The following is a 14,521-nucleotide window of genomic DNA, read 5'->3' as shown; positions in this document are numbered from 1 at the left end:
GGGATGGTGTTACAGACCTCCTACGGTTTCTCTAGCCGGGTGTATATGGCTTCCTTTAAACCACTATCCGTCCTTTATGTCGAAAATGTGTACCTGATGGCCCTCAAAAGAGTGTAAACTGCTGAGTCTTGACCTGAGGCGTTGGCCCTTCTGTGTAGGTCATGGGTTTGTCTAATGGTTGTTTTGTTTCTCCAATATACATGTCTGTGCATTCCTCCCTGCATTAAAAGAAGTCTCTCTGAACTTTTTCAGGGCACCTTTTAACCATAGTCCAGTTGCCTTTGAGTTTAACCCTTCCCTGGATGACTGAGAACTTCAGAAATCTTTTAGAATTTAGACTTCTTAATGATTAAAAATGTTAATGATTAACACACACAAGTTCAAAGTGTGGCAGTTCTCACATATTTCAGTTTTTATTTATATGTATTTTGAGAAAGAGGACATTATAGAAATGATGCAGAGTTAAAAAGACGTTGCATACGTTATATGAGAGAATGAAGTGTGAAGTGCAGATAACGGTTTTGTATCCAGACTTACCAACTCTCTCATCTTCACTCTGCTTGCTGTTTCAACGGGAAAGAGACATATTGCTGACAGCTGATGGCCGATGGGGGCACATTATGTTATTAAACTCAGTGAAGTGTAGAGGAAAAGTGAAAAAGGAAAAGAGGAGTGGGAGAATAGAAAGTACTAATATGCAGAGGAGTGACAGAGAGCTTAACTTTGTTCTACGTTTAAGTTTAGGAAATGCTTCAGAAAGGGTCATCTTGCCATGTTCTTCCATCCTCGTTCCTTGTTTTCTTTTACCTCAGCTTGAATTCCCCTCCACTCTAAAAACATAAGACCTCCATGTTTTCTGGAAACCTTAGATACAGACGAATTTATTTCCTATATGCCTGAACTTTTAAAGAACCTGTGGGAGAAAAACGGGCCACATATTCTTGATGTGTAATTACATGCTGTCAGATAAAGATTTACAGGTCAATTTTTAGCGCACATGAAAGATACACAAACAAATCATGGTCACAGAAAAAAATAACAAAATGTTTGCATATTGCAGCATGGGACTCCTCCCCTCCTGATTGCAGCCGGCTGTGGTAACGTTCAGATCATTGAGGTGCTGATGAGAAAAGGCGCAGAGATCCAGGCCCATGACAAGGTAAAGACTCATCTGTCCGGTCCAATCAGTGTGGCTCAGGCGTCAGAGCAGAAGAATGTGACATTCTGTCATTTGGATTATGATGGGGGCTATCTACACTATAAATACATGGGCCCATTAACTCATTGCACTCAGCTGTACTGCACAGACTAGCATATGCTGCAGTACACCAATATGTTTTATATAGCCTGAAAAAGCCCTTTAGATAGATAGATAGATAGATAGATAGATACATGATCTTTCCTTAAATTCATCCATTTGTACTAACGGAACATCTTCAAAAGATGTAAACCAAAAACTGCTTTGCAAAATAAATGCCAAAAACTATTTACATAAATCAACATGCTTACTTAAACACTACTGTCATTGTTTTGACTAAAGAAAGTGTTTTACAGGCTTCAATATTATGCTTGTTCGACTTTCAGCTAAATGATATTGTGATTTAAAAAATGTCAAAGCATAGAGACAAAGTTCCCAGAGCCCAAGGTGATTATGTTCACTTTCACCTAAGCTATTTAGTTATCATAGAAGAGAAAGACATATTCACAAATTCATTGCAAATATTCACATGGGAGAAACTGGAACTGAAACCTTGGCATTTTGTCAAACAAAATGACCTAAACAATTACTTGATTATTGGCATTACATTTTTTTTAATTAATCAACTGATTGTTCCTGCTCAAAATTGATCCCATTCAGTCTAGTCTATACATAACATAATGCATAACAGTCAAACAGACTGTTTAACTATTGTGTGATTTTGCACAATTGCCTCATTGTAATATATACTCCATACCAACCTGAAAAGTTGCCACGCCTTTTGGAGAAGTTTGTTCGTTTGTGGTTTTCTTTGGGTAGCAACATGAGCATATTATAAAAGTAGGGTCTAAAGTTGAATACATTGACAGTAGTCCTCTTTTTTTTCAAGCATGATCAATTCCTTCACTGCATATCTTACACTTGTAGTGTACTTGTACATCTGGAATAGTTTGATTTATTGTGAGTCATCGTAGACATCTGTGTCAGTAATTTGCAAATTACTTCAGGTTCAGTTTTAAACAGTTACCATTATCTGACATTGAACAACAACAAGTTGGCGAGTACAGCTTTAAATTGTAAAAGAATACTTTAACTGGGCAGGCAGGATGCTTGCACATCGTCAAATAGTTCCAAGCTCTTTGTCAGACAACATGCTGTGTGCTGTATTTTAGGGGGATGGGTTCATATCACCGGGCTGCAGACACATCCCAGGATAGCTTGATTTTCTAGTAAAGGTCAGGGATAAATCTTGGAATTTTCTTCTCTTTTGAACAGAGTGGAGCCAATGCTATCTACTACGCAGCAAGACATGGCCACGTCGAGACCCTGAAATTCCTCCATGACAAGAAATGTCCTCTGGATGTCCAAGATAAGGTGAACAAGTGCCTCTTTTCCTCACACTCACACATACAAACGCACACACATACTTACTACTACTCACCACACTCCGGTATCTATTAGCAATTACCTACTTACTCCTACCCATAGATCTAGTTCTATATGTATGCTCCTACCTATCAAACCTTTTGAGAAGCATCACTTTGATTTTCCAAAATGCCCAGATACGATCACACACACACACACACACCACAGTAAGCACCTGGGGAGGAAACCAGTTGCTCTGGCATTTTATCAGCTTATTTGCTGTTGCTATAGAAACCGGTCTTGCTGAAAAAGAGAGGTTTTGTCTGTGCGTGTGTGTGTGCACGCTTTGACGCTGGTGTAACCTCGATCACAGAGCTGGCTTGGGCAAGCAAAATCCCAAAAGCATTTTTTCCAATCTCTTCAATCATGGTGGTTTCATCTTATCACTATAACCCTGAAATTACCAGCTGAGGTGTCTCTGTGTGACCAAGTAATTGTCTTATAAGAAAGGGAAAGACATTTTATCACCTTTTCAACAAAGTGATTTTTTTTCCTATTTTCTGTTTTTATTTAATCTCCTTAATTAATTAACTCTTGTCAAATTTTTCTTTCACCAACATGAATCCATTGGATGCTATTTTAAGCCGTCCACTCTCCCACCTACAAGCAAACACAGTGTCTTGGGTGTCGTTTCACATGCAACTTCTCTGCTAACAAGCTTCCTGTCTGACTGGCAGCCATAAAGTTAAATGGATCGATTTCTAACGAGGCCTACGTCTGCATAAACAGGACACTAAAATATGAATGCCTTGTCTTGAGTGGAGGTTTGGGAAAGTGGCTAACTCAGTGGAAATAGCATGACGAACAGGAAGATCATCATCATATCATCATATCTATGTCACTTTAAACTTAACTTTTGGCCTAAAACGTTTTTTCCCAATTAAAAGTAATTATCGTGGAAACTCTCAAGACATCTTTTTATTTTATTGCATGTTGTGGTTTACATAAACCTTTCTGTGTATTTGAACTGCTGATGGTTTGTTGATGTTAATTCTTTGTTGTATCCTTTAGTCGGGGGAGACTGCTCTTCATGTGGCAGCCCGCTACGGCAACGTGGATGTGGTGAGCTATCTGTGCAGCATTCGGGCCAACCCAGACCTGGCTGACAGGGTAAGCACATGCACACAGTCACATACAGCAAAATGACCTAGTGGAATTTTTTTCCCTCAACCAAAGGACCAAAGGTTTTTAGTCTTTTGCCTTCTATTTGTTATTCTCCAGGAGCAGGAGACCCCGCTGCATTGTGCTGCGTGGCACGGATACTCTCCAGTAGCTCGAGCCCTCTGCCATGCAGGCTGCCACGTGGACGCAAAGAACCGTGAGGGGGAGAGTCCGCTGCTGACAGCATCTGCTCGGGGCTTTGTGGATATTGTGGAGTGCCTGGTGGAGCACAAGGCCGATCTGGAGGCCACTGACAAGGTGATCAGACCTGAAAAATTCAGCGCAGTTCCACTCCTTAAACGGTTGCACGATTTATTTTCATGTCAGACGGAGCGTCCTGCTGGCTTAATATGTTGGCCATATGACTGCAACATCCTCGGTTTGATTCTTTTGGATAAGACAGTAAATATCACCTCTCAGGACATCTCAGACTGATTGAAAGCCTTAATGTCTGTAAAGTACTGTAACCCTGCTTCTAGTTTCACATGAACAGAAATGTGTTGAAAAGCGCCAAAATTAAATAATGTGACACTGGAGAATTAAGGTGTGTGTGTCTCTGTCTCTGTGTCTCTCCAGGACGGCCACACAGCCCTCCACCTGGCCGTACGAAGGTGTCAGGTTGAAGTGGTCCGGTGCCTCCTCAGACACCACTGTCACCTGGACCAGCAGGATCGCCATGGAAACACGCCTCTACACATCGCCTGTAAGGATGGAAACCGGCCCATCGTCAAGGCGATCTGCAGCGCCAAAGCCAGCCTCGACCCGCCCAACAAGGTGAGGACAAACCTCTGCCCACCACACCTATGCTACTTCCGAATATAACTAATATTAGGCTGAAATATCAGCATTGGTTAAAAGAATGAATAATTTAATTCTAGTGGCCTAACCGGGTTTTGAGATCTGGCAATCTCTGACTACATCTCACTGATGACAAGTGAGATCATATGACATTACATTCATTTGGAAAAGGCGTTTTTATCAAAAGCTTACTTTTGGGTATTAATTTGCTTAAGGACACTTTGACATGTGGATGGTATGAATCAGGGATTAAACCACGTACACCATTTCAATCAGGAGAGACATGTTTGCAGAAATGCAAATAAGGTTTATTGTACAGCTCAATAAAATGTACAAAGTCTTTGGCGATTAGACTCCATCACAATACGAATATTTCGTATATATGTATAGGGGTAGAGAACCATCAGACCCCCCGCGGACTGGTCAGCTGGAGGCGGAAGGGGAGGTGGAGGGTTGCACTCTTTTCCTACAAAGACTGAATAGCATAAAGGTACATTACTTTCCAAATTGTGAAAACTGACTTTTATTTTCCTGTTTTAGCAAGCTACCACGTATTTAACCAAAAGCTGCTAGTAGAATTAAGGACCAAAAATAACTTTAAATAAATTTAAATTTAAATTTTTGCTAGTAGCTTTACATGATGCATTTCAATACCTTGATGGGTTGACTCTAAATTGTTGAGATTTTTTAAGACGTGGTAGGCAGCCAAGAGTAGAGAAGAAAGGTTGTTTTTTTTCAGTTTGGTGTGGAAGAATCTGACTGGCCTGCACAGAACCCTGACCTCAATCCCATCCAACACCTTTGGGATGAACTGGAACACTGACTCTTTTGGCTGAATAGGAGCAAATCCCTGGAGCCAACTTCCAACATCTGGTGAAAAGCCTATCTAAAAGAGTACAGGCTTTTATAGCTGTAAATGAATGCCCCTGGTTTAGATTTAGATGTTTCATCCAGGCTAAACTAGAGTTAACTATTGGCCGAACAGATTAATAAACAAACATAGAAGCTAACATGTTATAGGGGTTGAAGGGATTTCTTAATACATAAGCCTAAGGATTTTTGCAGTGTGATCCATTCTAATCTTGAGTGGCCTCATAAATCCTGCATTCAGTATGTTGCTTATAAAAAATATTTAGCGAAGGTCTATTTCCTGTGGTAGTAGTTAAAATTGAGAACTGATTTGAGTTCACATTGAAAATCTGTGAGCATTTTTTGGCCTGAAAATGGTCTCTATTCTGATATTTGCAAACTAAGCATCTTTTCTTATTTGGATGAACTGGTCCTTTTAAGGAAGTTCTCATGTATAGTGCATAGTTTATATTTGACTGAAGATCCCATCTATATTTGTCCCTCTGCCAGGTATGACGACCCACAAATGTTTCTGCCTTTTTACTTTCTATTTCGACGCCATCCATTTTAATGAGTTCTGTGACAGGATTGTTTTTCTTTAACACTGGTAGCCCTCGGAACAGAAACTTTTTTCCCCGAATAGTTCAGGGAAGTGATGTGCATCGGAAGCAGACAGCACTGCCAGAAATGTTTTGATTTAGTCATTATTTTCAGCTTTTATGAAGCAGCATATCACACATTGCTGAGTCTGTGCCTGGATTTTTTGTCACTGTCGGCTGCAGACACTAGGGAGGAAAATGAGGAGAGTGAAATTTGAAAATGTCTCCTGTTCTGTTTACAGCAGAATAAAACAGGATGAAAGCCTTTTTGTTTTTTCAAGTTGTGACAAAAGGGAATTGATTGAAATGCTGCCTTCCAACAAGCGCATTTTGTAGAGTTTATTGATATTTTCCAACACCTTTCTTTGGTATTCTGGCACAGAAAACTTTTATAGCGGAGTGTCTGTATTTGGGGTTTACTATAGACTATATTGGGGTCAAAAATACTGATAGCGATTATTACTGTCATTTTGGAAACTACAGAGTGCAGTGTGAACACCACACTGTGCTCCTGCTCTGATTAGTTTTATTTACCATAACCCCCACCAGAGTACCTTTCTACCGGTCAAAGAGAGGCCATAGCACAAGGTATTAGCTATATAACAAGCCATAATTGTACATTAAGCCATTTTGTTTTTGCTAATGTCCACGTCACAGTAGCAGCAGGTAAAGAGTAAAGTAAAGAGACAGTCATATTACATTTGTGACCTACGACTATTCACTCCGCCTCCAATTTTAGTTCAATTGAAGCCTACATGATGATGACAAATTTAAGCAAAGGTTTCTTAGCCCAGTGCTTGGCAATTTCAGTTAGAGAAAATTTAATGTGACTTTACCTTGAAGCACAAGTTGTTCTCTCTGTGTCTTTGAGGGTCTATGTGACATACATGTCATGGTCTACCTACAAAGATACGGATTTGTACAAGCTATCAAATGCGTGAACATGGTGAAGTGTTGCACAGACCTTCACAGACATGGGCAGATGACATGTGGGTGCAGACAGTATAACTTTTGCTTTTGCATCCATATTTTATCATAGAAGGTGGATCAGATAATTCTTGAATTTGTTAATGTTGCACAAGAAATCAAGACAACAATAACACGAAAAAAGTTGAGTAATAAAAAATAAAGATTGTGCAAGTGAGATTAAGAAAATCCCTCTTTACAGAAGGAGGAATAGTATAGAGAATGAACAACTACAAGTGTCCTAAACAAAAACAACTAATTGAACACAAGTAAGCACTGAATTAAAAAATGAAAGCATAAGGTTTGCTACATAAACACCAAAGGTATAAAATAAATAACATAGATAAAATCAGGATATGTGGACTAATGTTTGTATGTGTAAGTAGAAATGAAAGACAGCAAGGCCAAACAAAATGTGATATGAATAATTCAGATCAATACAGATAATTGAATAAAGTTTGGTTAATCAGACAGGGCTTAAGCCACTTTTTACAATTCTTGACAGAAGTTGACTGAAATGCAGTGTTAGTATACCTCTTCCATAGCTGGACTCCCTTGTATCTAATAGATACAGCCATACCTCATCCCGTGGGATCTTTATCCATTTTCCACCTGATATGAAACTTAACAAAAATATTCTGCAATTTGAAACCAATTACAGTCATTACATCATAGGCTGTAGATGTCAAACCAAAAATTATTCTTATTTTTCTCTCTTTATCCAGTACGGCAGAACTCCCCTCCACATGGCTGCGAACAACGGGAGTCTTGAAGTTGTCCGCCATCTTTGCATGGCTGGAGCCAACATTGACGCCGTCACCAATGTAAGTCACTGCACAGCTTTCTTCTTTTCACTGGTTTCCTTCACTTAGCAGAAAACAGGAGTTAACCATGTTTATGAGGAGAATTTATCTCAAGCATCGCAGGCAACTGTGAAAACAATTTCAGTAAAAATCCAGTACAGCGTTTTGGCGTTTTGATTAATTATGCTGTTTTTGTATTTGAACACTGCTGCTCTCAGTAGAGCTGAATACATAAGTACGTTATCATATGAATCTTCTGAGAGCTTTGGCCATGGTTTAATGACATGAACAACTTACATTCCATAGCTCACACAAACTGAAAACATCTCTGTCTTTATTTGTTCAAAAAAATGGCTCATTTGATGGTGAGTTATTATTTCTGCATGACGGCAATGTCTGAACAGCAGGTGAAGTGTTGAGGCTACGACAGCCGCAGGCTATAAGAGCTTTTATCAAACGGTTCAAGATCAAATAGAGAGCAGAAACAAGGTTCACCCATTTCCTCTAGATACGAGTGTGTTTGACCTCTGAGTGTGGCTAGGAGTAGTTCATGTCTAATGATCTTAGATGCTGTACATCAAACACTTTGCTGCTCCTGGTGTTTATAACCTCCGCTCTGTCAGCTGATATTTCTCCTGTAGCCCCATTACATGGATTAATTTTACCCATGTTCCAAGAACAAATAGCTTGTTTGATTGATCATTTTCCTATATATAAAAAAAATGTAATCAATTTTTTAAACACTGTCGATACTGACCTTAAGGTGAAATGATATCTGACATTACATATCGTTTCTTTATTTGTGTCATTATGAAATTCAGTATTTATATGCAGTTACGTTCATTAGCTGTTGATGAGCTGCCGATTCAGTTTTTAGTGCCACAGCAAACCTCATAATTACATAAACGAAAAATTAAAGAATAGATCATTTTCAAGCAAAAACGTCCAGATTTTGATAGTTTTCAGTTTTTAAATTGGGCCTAATTGATGCTTTTGTTAGCCTTATAATATAAGATGTCGGATAAAACACCCAATTTGAATATGTTAATACTGATTTCACTTTATTCTTACATTTAATAGACATAAACAATTTAAACAATTAATTTAAACAATTCAAACAATTTGAAATTTAAACAATTTAAAATATTCAGCAGATTAATGGATAATGAAAATACTGGTCGGTTGCAGCCCTACAGTGAGGTATACAGATTTTAAGTGTACTATAGGATAAAGAGAGTGCTGATATCAGATTGATGTTAATTACTTAGTATTGGCGTACACCTTGACGTCAGGTATGTATCGGAATCTTTATCAGGAGAAAAAAAGTATAATTAGGCCCTAAGAAGCCACCTTTAAACATGACTGATCTATCTTAATCTATTGTGAAGTCCAAACTAGGGTCTCATGTACTCTTATTAGATTAACCCATGAACCTCTCAAAGGCTTGTTTTCAATTTATTTAGATAATCAGTTATTGAAAATCTTTTTTTTTTTCCTCCAAAGGCTCCAGTGCCAGATATCCCACACCGAGGTTTATTTTTCTCTCTCTGCATTCTCAGCCTGTTAATATTGTATGGCATCTGATGTGCTATGCATGTTTAATCTGGCAAAAGCACATATAGAGATGTATTATTCATCATCCAGTGGCCTGCGGTCAGCTGGTTTTTGTGGAGGAGCTTTGGGAGGACAAGCTCAAGGCTCAATTTCCATAGTTTTCTCTCTCTGTTGTAAAGTGTCATTGAATACTGAAACACATTTGTGGCTCAGTAGGGTGAGCTAGCATTATGAGTTTTAATGTAATTTTTCAGCCTCTGTTGTACGTAATCACGCTTCTCTCATCTTCCCCTGTTGCTCTGCTTTGTATATAATCACATCATAAACACATATTGAATTCAATTTAATCTAAAGAGGAGATACTAGATGATCTAATATTCTAATATTCATTTTGTGGCCAACATAACACCAATCAAATGCCAGTTGCTAAGCACTGATAGTAATAGTCGTAACACCCTGCCATCTGTAAGAGCGAGCCCCGTAAATGCACTCACATTTAAATCCCACTCAGTGGACTCATGGTTTGAGCTGCACTTCTTTTACATTTCTGACATTTAGCTGATCCGAACAACTTAAAGGTCAATGTTCTCGTGCCCATATAATATTTAATGACCTTATCAGAGAGCAGAGAGCCGAAGCAAAACTAAAACTGTGTGGAGGAACTAGAAGAGAATACAGTTAGAACATTATATTCTTTATTGTTTTTTTCTAGATAAAACAATCCATAATTAGTATTTTTCATAACAAACCCAGTTGAACATCCTTTACTGTAATGGTCTGCAGAAGTAGGAAGTGCTCGGTGGGCGTTTCAGGCTGTCGAATAGATTTCCCTGTGGACGGTGACAGATGGCTGAATTACCAAAAGAGACATGAAACTAGTCGGGATTTTAGTGCTTCTGTGTTGAGTAAGAGAATAACAAATTAGGGCAGTTGTAGAGAGGAAACGAGTGCACACACCACATTGTGTGTGTGTGTGTGTGTGTGTGTGTGTGTGTGTGTGTGTGTGTGTGTGTGTGTGTGTGTGTGTGTGTGTGTGTGTGTGTGTGTGTGTGTGAGAGAGTGAGAGAGTGTTTTAAACTACTGAAGTCAACTGCATGAAAAGGCATTCCACAGATTTTTCACATGAAAGTATTTCTACTGGTGAGAAAATTTTCATCAAGTGATGTCACTTTGACCAAAATATCCAGGTAGCACAGGAAATAATTCTTGTCCTCTACAGCAAGAAATCCCTCACAGAAGTGGCTAAAAATGGACTCTGAAAAGGCAGAACAGAAAAATCAGCCTTGTCCTTTTTCTGGTTGTATCTCTTTGACAAATAAGTGATTACCATCTTCTCGTGATTTGGCAAAGCTGCTTGAATCTCACATGCTATGCAGTTCACACACAACTCCCTGCTTGAACCATAATCATGTTAAAACTGTGTTTGTGTGTTTTGGCCTGAACAAACATCATACCGCACAATATACTGTAGTTAGATATTTCTGTTACTAACATACTGTATGTATGTAAGTGCAGTGCAATTCCTTGTTCTAAAAATGACCGGACTAAATAACTCTGAGATATAGGCTTCCTAAATGAAATTTCAACAAAGATGCATATTAGAAACACTTGAGCGTACACTCGCAACAAACACAATGTAAGGGATTATCTGTTTGCTCAAGATTTCTCATGTATTTATTAATCCCTTTCTTTTTCTCTCTCAGGATGGAAAGACAGCAGAAGATTTGGCTCATACTGATCAACATGAACTCATTGTTGCTCTTTTGGGAAAGCTTAAAAAGGTAAAATACGACACAACTAAGCCTATCAATAATTGGTTTATTATATAAATCTAATGAGGGGGTAAGAAATTTGATGCAAAAGCAGGTTTCACAAACACTCATCACACTTGGTTTATTTCAGTGCAGAGGTGTGGAGCGACGTATGCAACAACAGTAAGGTGTTAGATTTCAGCATTTTTAGACATTTTGTGGCAGCACTTTACCCAACATACAGGTAGAATAGATTATGAAAATGATACAGTATCTGAAGGTTTTTTCTCTTCAAAAACAAATACTACTCATCTATCTTTATTTTTGAGGTACTGTTTTTTAAAATAACACAACTACTAGCTTTAGAAATTAGCTTCAAAACATACTTACTACTTTGCTGCTTTGTGGATGTTTACAAGTTACATTTTAGCCTTTTGACTGATAAAAAGTATATTGAATGAAATGGCTGGGCTTCAGTGTCTTGTTAAAAAGGGGGGGTCAGCCCTATATTCCCACAGCCCTATATTTCCACTAGGGGTGGGAATTGATTGGCACCTCACAATTCGATTTGATTCAGAAGCCGACGATTCGATTCTAAACCAATTATTGATGCATCTTGGTGTCTGACTTAAGTCACACCACTAGTACACAGTTTTTACCTGATGCTAAATGTTACCAACTTCTCCACTCTACATTTATCCAGAAAACCTGCTGAGATTCAGTGCACAGCGTGAAAACATGACAGCAGCAACTGTGAAAACAGTCATCCTCTGCATATGCTGAGCTAATTTAAGACTCTTTGGCACATTGATGCCAGTTTTGACTTCCCAAGTACCCAGCGAGGAAGAAAAACAACCCACAGTTCTTGTCCTCTAACTTCTGAAGAGAAAATATAGACAATTTGTATTCTGCTCAGATGTGAATCACACTCATTGAAACATATTGACGTTTATTTACTGAATGTATTAACATGACCCTGGTGGGAGTGGGGGGGGTTTACATCCCACGCAAACACTCAGTGTTTGAAGCAACTTCTGGAACATGACTCATCTGTTGGATGGTTAAAAAAAAAAGTCTTTTATATGAACATGTTATCTGTTGAATTGGCAGAATTACAAAAAATTGCCTTTGTTGTTTACATATCTGAGTGTACAGCGTGTTTTATTCTTTTACACTAGTGATCTTCAATAGGTGGTCCGCAACTCCTAGGGGGTCCTCAGAGTCATTGCAGAGGGGAAATCAAATTATTGTTTAATACTTTTTTTGAAAGTTTTTATCCCAAACAATTACAAATGTCTGAAAATATCAACATGAATCCAACATATTAGCAAAGTTAAATCGGCATATTCGTAAAAAAACAAACTACTATGGTAGCCATCAGTTAAGCCTATGGATTCACTGTGTGTTTGACATTAAAACATGACATATGAAATAAAAATATTTTAATAGCTTAGTGTTGTAGGCCACCATAAAGAGTTATGTGTAAAGCCTTTAGGCCGCCCTACATGTTATTGTTGGCCCAGTTTATTGTGCAACTCAGTTTTATACAATATACGTAGTAGGGGGTCCCTGCTCGTCTCTCTTTCAGTTAAGGGGTCCTTGCCTTAAAAAAACGTTGAAGACCCCTTTGTTAGATAAGTGGTTGGATAAATAATATTAGAAGGGTTAACAACAAAATGAAGAATAATCCTTATGCGTTTAAAACTCAACACTAGACACATTCTCACACATTCTCTGCTACAAGGCATTAAGAACAACAACATCAACCACTCAACACGTGACTTGCTTGTGTCACTGTTCCTCTATGATCAACACATGTAAGTTCATTTTTTGGTTGCCATGTGTGTAAACATGAAATACAATTATTTCTGCAAGCGCAACTATGTCTGTTGTGTTTGCATTTTAGTTGAAAGAAGATACAATATGTGAAACATAATCTGATAAATTGAAGTCTGTTGTTGTGATTTTTGTGGCTCCTTGAAATTAAAACATGGGGCTCAATGTCACGCAGTAGATGTGATTTCAGTGTAACCTTTGCTTGGTCAGGACAACCACAAACTGAGCTACATCCAGCAGCTGCGGCCCACTCAGACCGTCCAGCCCAGGATGAAGCTGAAGCTCTTTGGATACTCCGGAGCAGGGAAGAGCACCCTGCTAGAGTCTTTGAAATGTGGCATCCTGCGCAGCTTCTTCAGGAGGAAGAGGACACGCATGACCAATACAACCCGCCACCCCAACTCCCCCATCAACTCAAAACCTGCTGGTAGGTGACAGTTGAGATAATCCCTCACAAGTTTAAGCTTTCACCTGCAGAGGACCAGAGTGATTTATTCTGCCAAAAACTGGCCAGGATAATACATTTTCTGTAATATTCCGTGCATGGCAGCAGTGTTCATTTAATGCTTGTTTCCCATTTCAGACATCCATTGTTCATCATGACATATGGGTGGCGTATTTATCCACCAAAGACAAATTCCAACAGAATGTAACTGGCTCAGATGATGATGTTCTACATTGTGTAACACTTAATGATCCAAATCGTTATTGCCCTTAACAAACTTGTCCTTTTTTGACTATTGACCACCACCATCAATTTCAAGTATTCCGATTGGCTTGGAATTTGACATTTACGCTTGCATGGACTGGGGGTAGACACTCCAGAATCATGTGCCATCATGAAATACATTTGCTGGTAAGGGACATACAGGCTATACTGCTCCACTTTTTGTGATTTTCACTCAGTGGCACTGACTGTGTCAAATGCCTGGGAGGCAGGGAGGGGAGAAGATTAATTTACTGCAGACAGATTTGAAAGCCTGTTCTCAAAGACACATAACTGAGTTAAAAAGATAATTAAAACAAGAATGTGAAAAGCAACTAAACCAAAGTATAATATTGGAGTGACTTTTCTAAGATGGAAAGTGCAAGGATTTTAAAAGGAACGCTGAAGGTAATTCTGCCTATTTGTGTGAATTGAAAGTTTTATAGTTGCTACTTGCTTGGCTAACTATAGCATGGTTGTGCATAACGCTAGAACGACGACTAGGATTCTTTTCTTTGCGTCATTGATGAAAAAGGATTGTCTACCTTGCAACATAAACATTCAGTTGGTTGTCAAATACAATTTCTCCGCTAGATGGGAGAACTTCTTGCACAGTGTAGCTTTAAGCACCTTCTGTCAAAGTTCCCCTGAGTACTGCACTAAGCTTCAAGCTTCTCTAATAGAGCTGGTCAATGTATGAATATTAACAGTGGTTGTCCTGGTGTAGAAAGCAGAGCAGTGCAGGACCTTTCGGTTTGGATTAAGGAAGGCAGATATTCTTGTAGAAATGCATTATGTAAGAAATATTTCCTTCATTAAGTTATAATACCCAAATTATGTATGAATCGCCTCATTTTGTAATTAAAACATGAACC

General features: G+C 38.7%; 1 protein-coding gene and 1 long non-coding RNA gene across 2 annotated transcripts in view; one reads left to right on the top strand and one right to left on the bottom strand.

The window, feature by feature from the left end:
• dapk1 (death-associated protein kinase 1) overlaps positions 1–14,521 on the top strand; it is a 94,644-nt gene that overhangs the window by 51,073 nt on the left and 29,050 nt on the right. The window contains exons 13-20 of the mRNA XM_032516765.1: positions 1,061–1,159; positions 2,474–2,572; positions 3,635–3,733; positions 3,845–4,042; positions 4,361–4,558; positions 7,722–7,820; positions 11,057–11,134; positions 13,151–13,367. Of these exons, the coding sequence (XP_032372656.1) occupies positions 1,061–1,159; positions 2,474–2,572; positions 3,635–3,733; positions 3,845–4,042; positions 4,361–4,558; positions 7,722–7,820; positions 11,057–11,134; positions 13,151–13,367 (1,087 nt within the window). The remainder of the gene's footprint in view (positions 1–1,060; positions 1,160–2,473; positions 2,573–3,634; positions 3,734–3,844; positions 4,043–4,360; positions 4,559–7,721; positions 7,821–11,056; positions 11,135–13,150; positions 13,368–14,521) is intronic.
• The window catches only part of LOC116690031 (uncharacterized), a 957-nt gene continuing 644 nt past the window's right edge, over positions 14,209–14,521 (bottom strand). Inside the window, exon 3 of the long non-coding RNA XR_004332148.1 lies at positions 14,209–14,279. This is a non-coding gene — a long non-coding RNA (uncharacterized LOC116690031). The remainder of the gene's footprint in view (positions 14,280–14,521) is intronic.

The sequence above is a fragment of the Etheostoma spectabile genome, chromosome 5 (genome assembly GCF_008692095.1).
Source record: "Etheostoma spectabile isolate EspeVRDwgs_2016 chromosome 5, UIUC_Espe_1.0, whole genome shotgun sequence".
Lineage (NCBI taxonomy): Eukaryota > Metazoa > Chordata > Actinopteri > Perciformes > Percidae > Etheostoma > Etheostoma spectabile.
The sequence above is the reverse complement of the archived record's forward strand: the minus strand, read 5'-3'. Positions and strand labels throughout refer to the sequence as shown.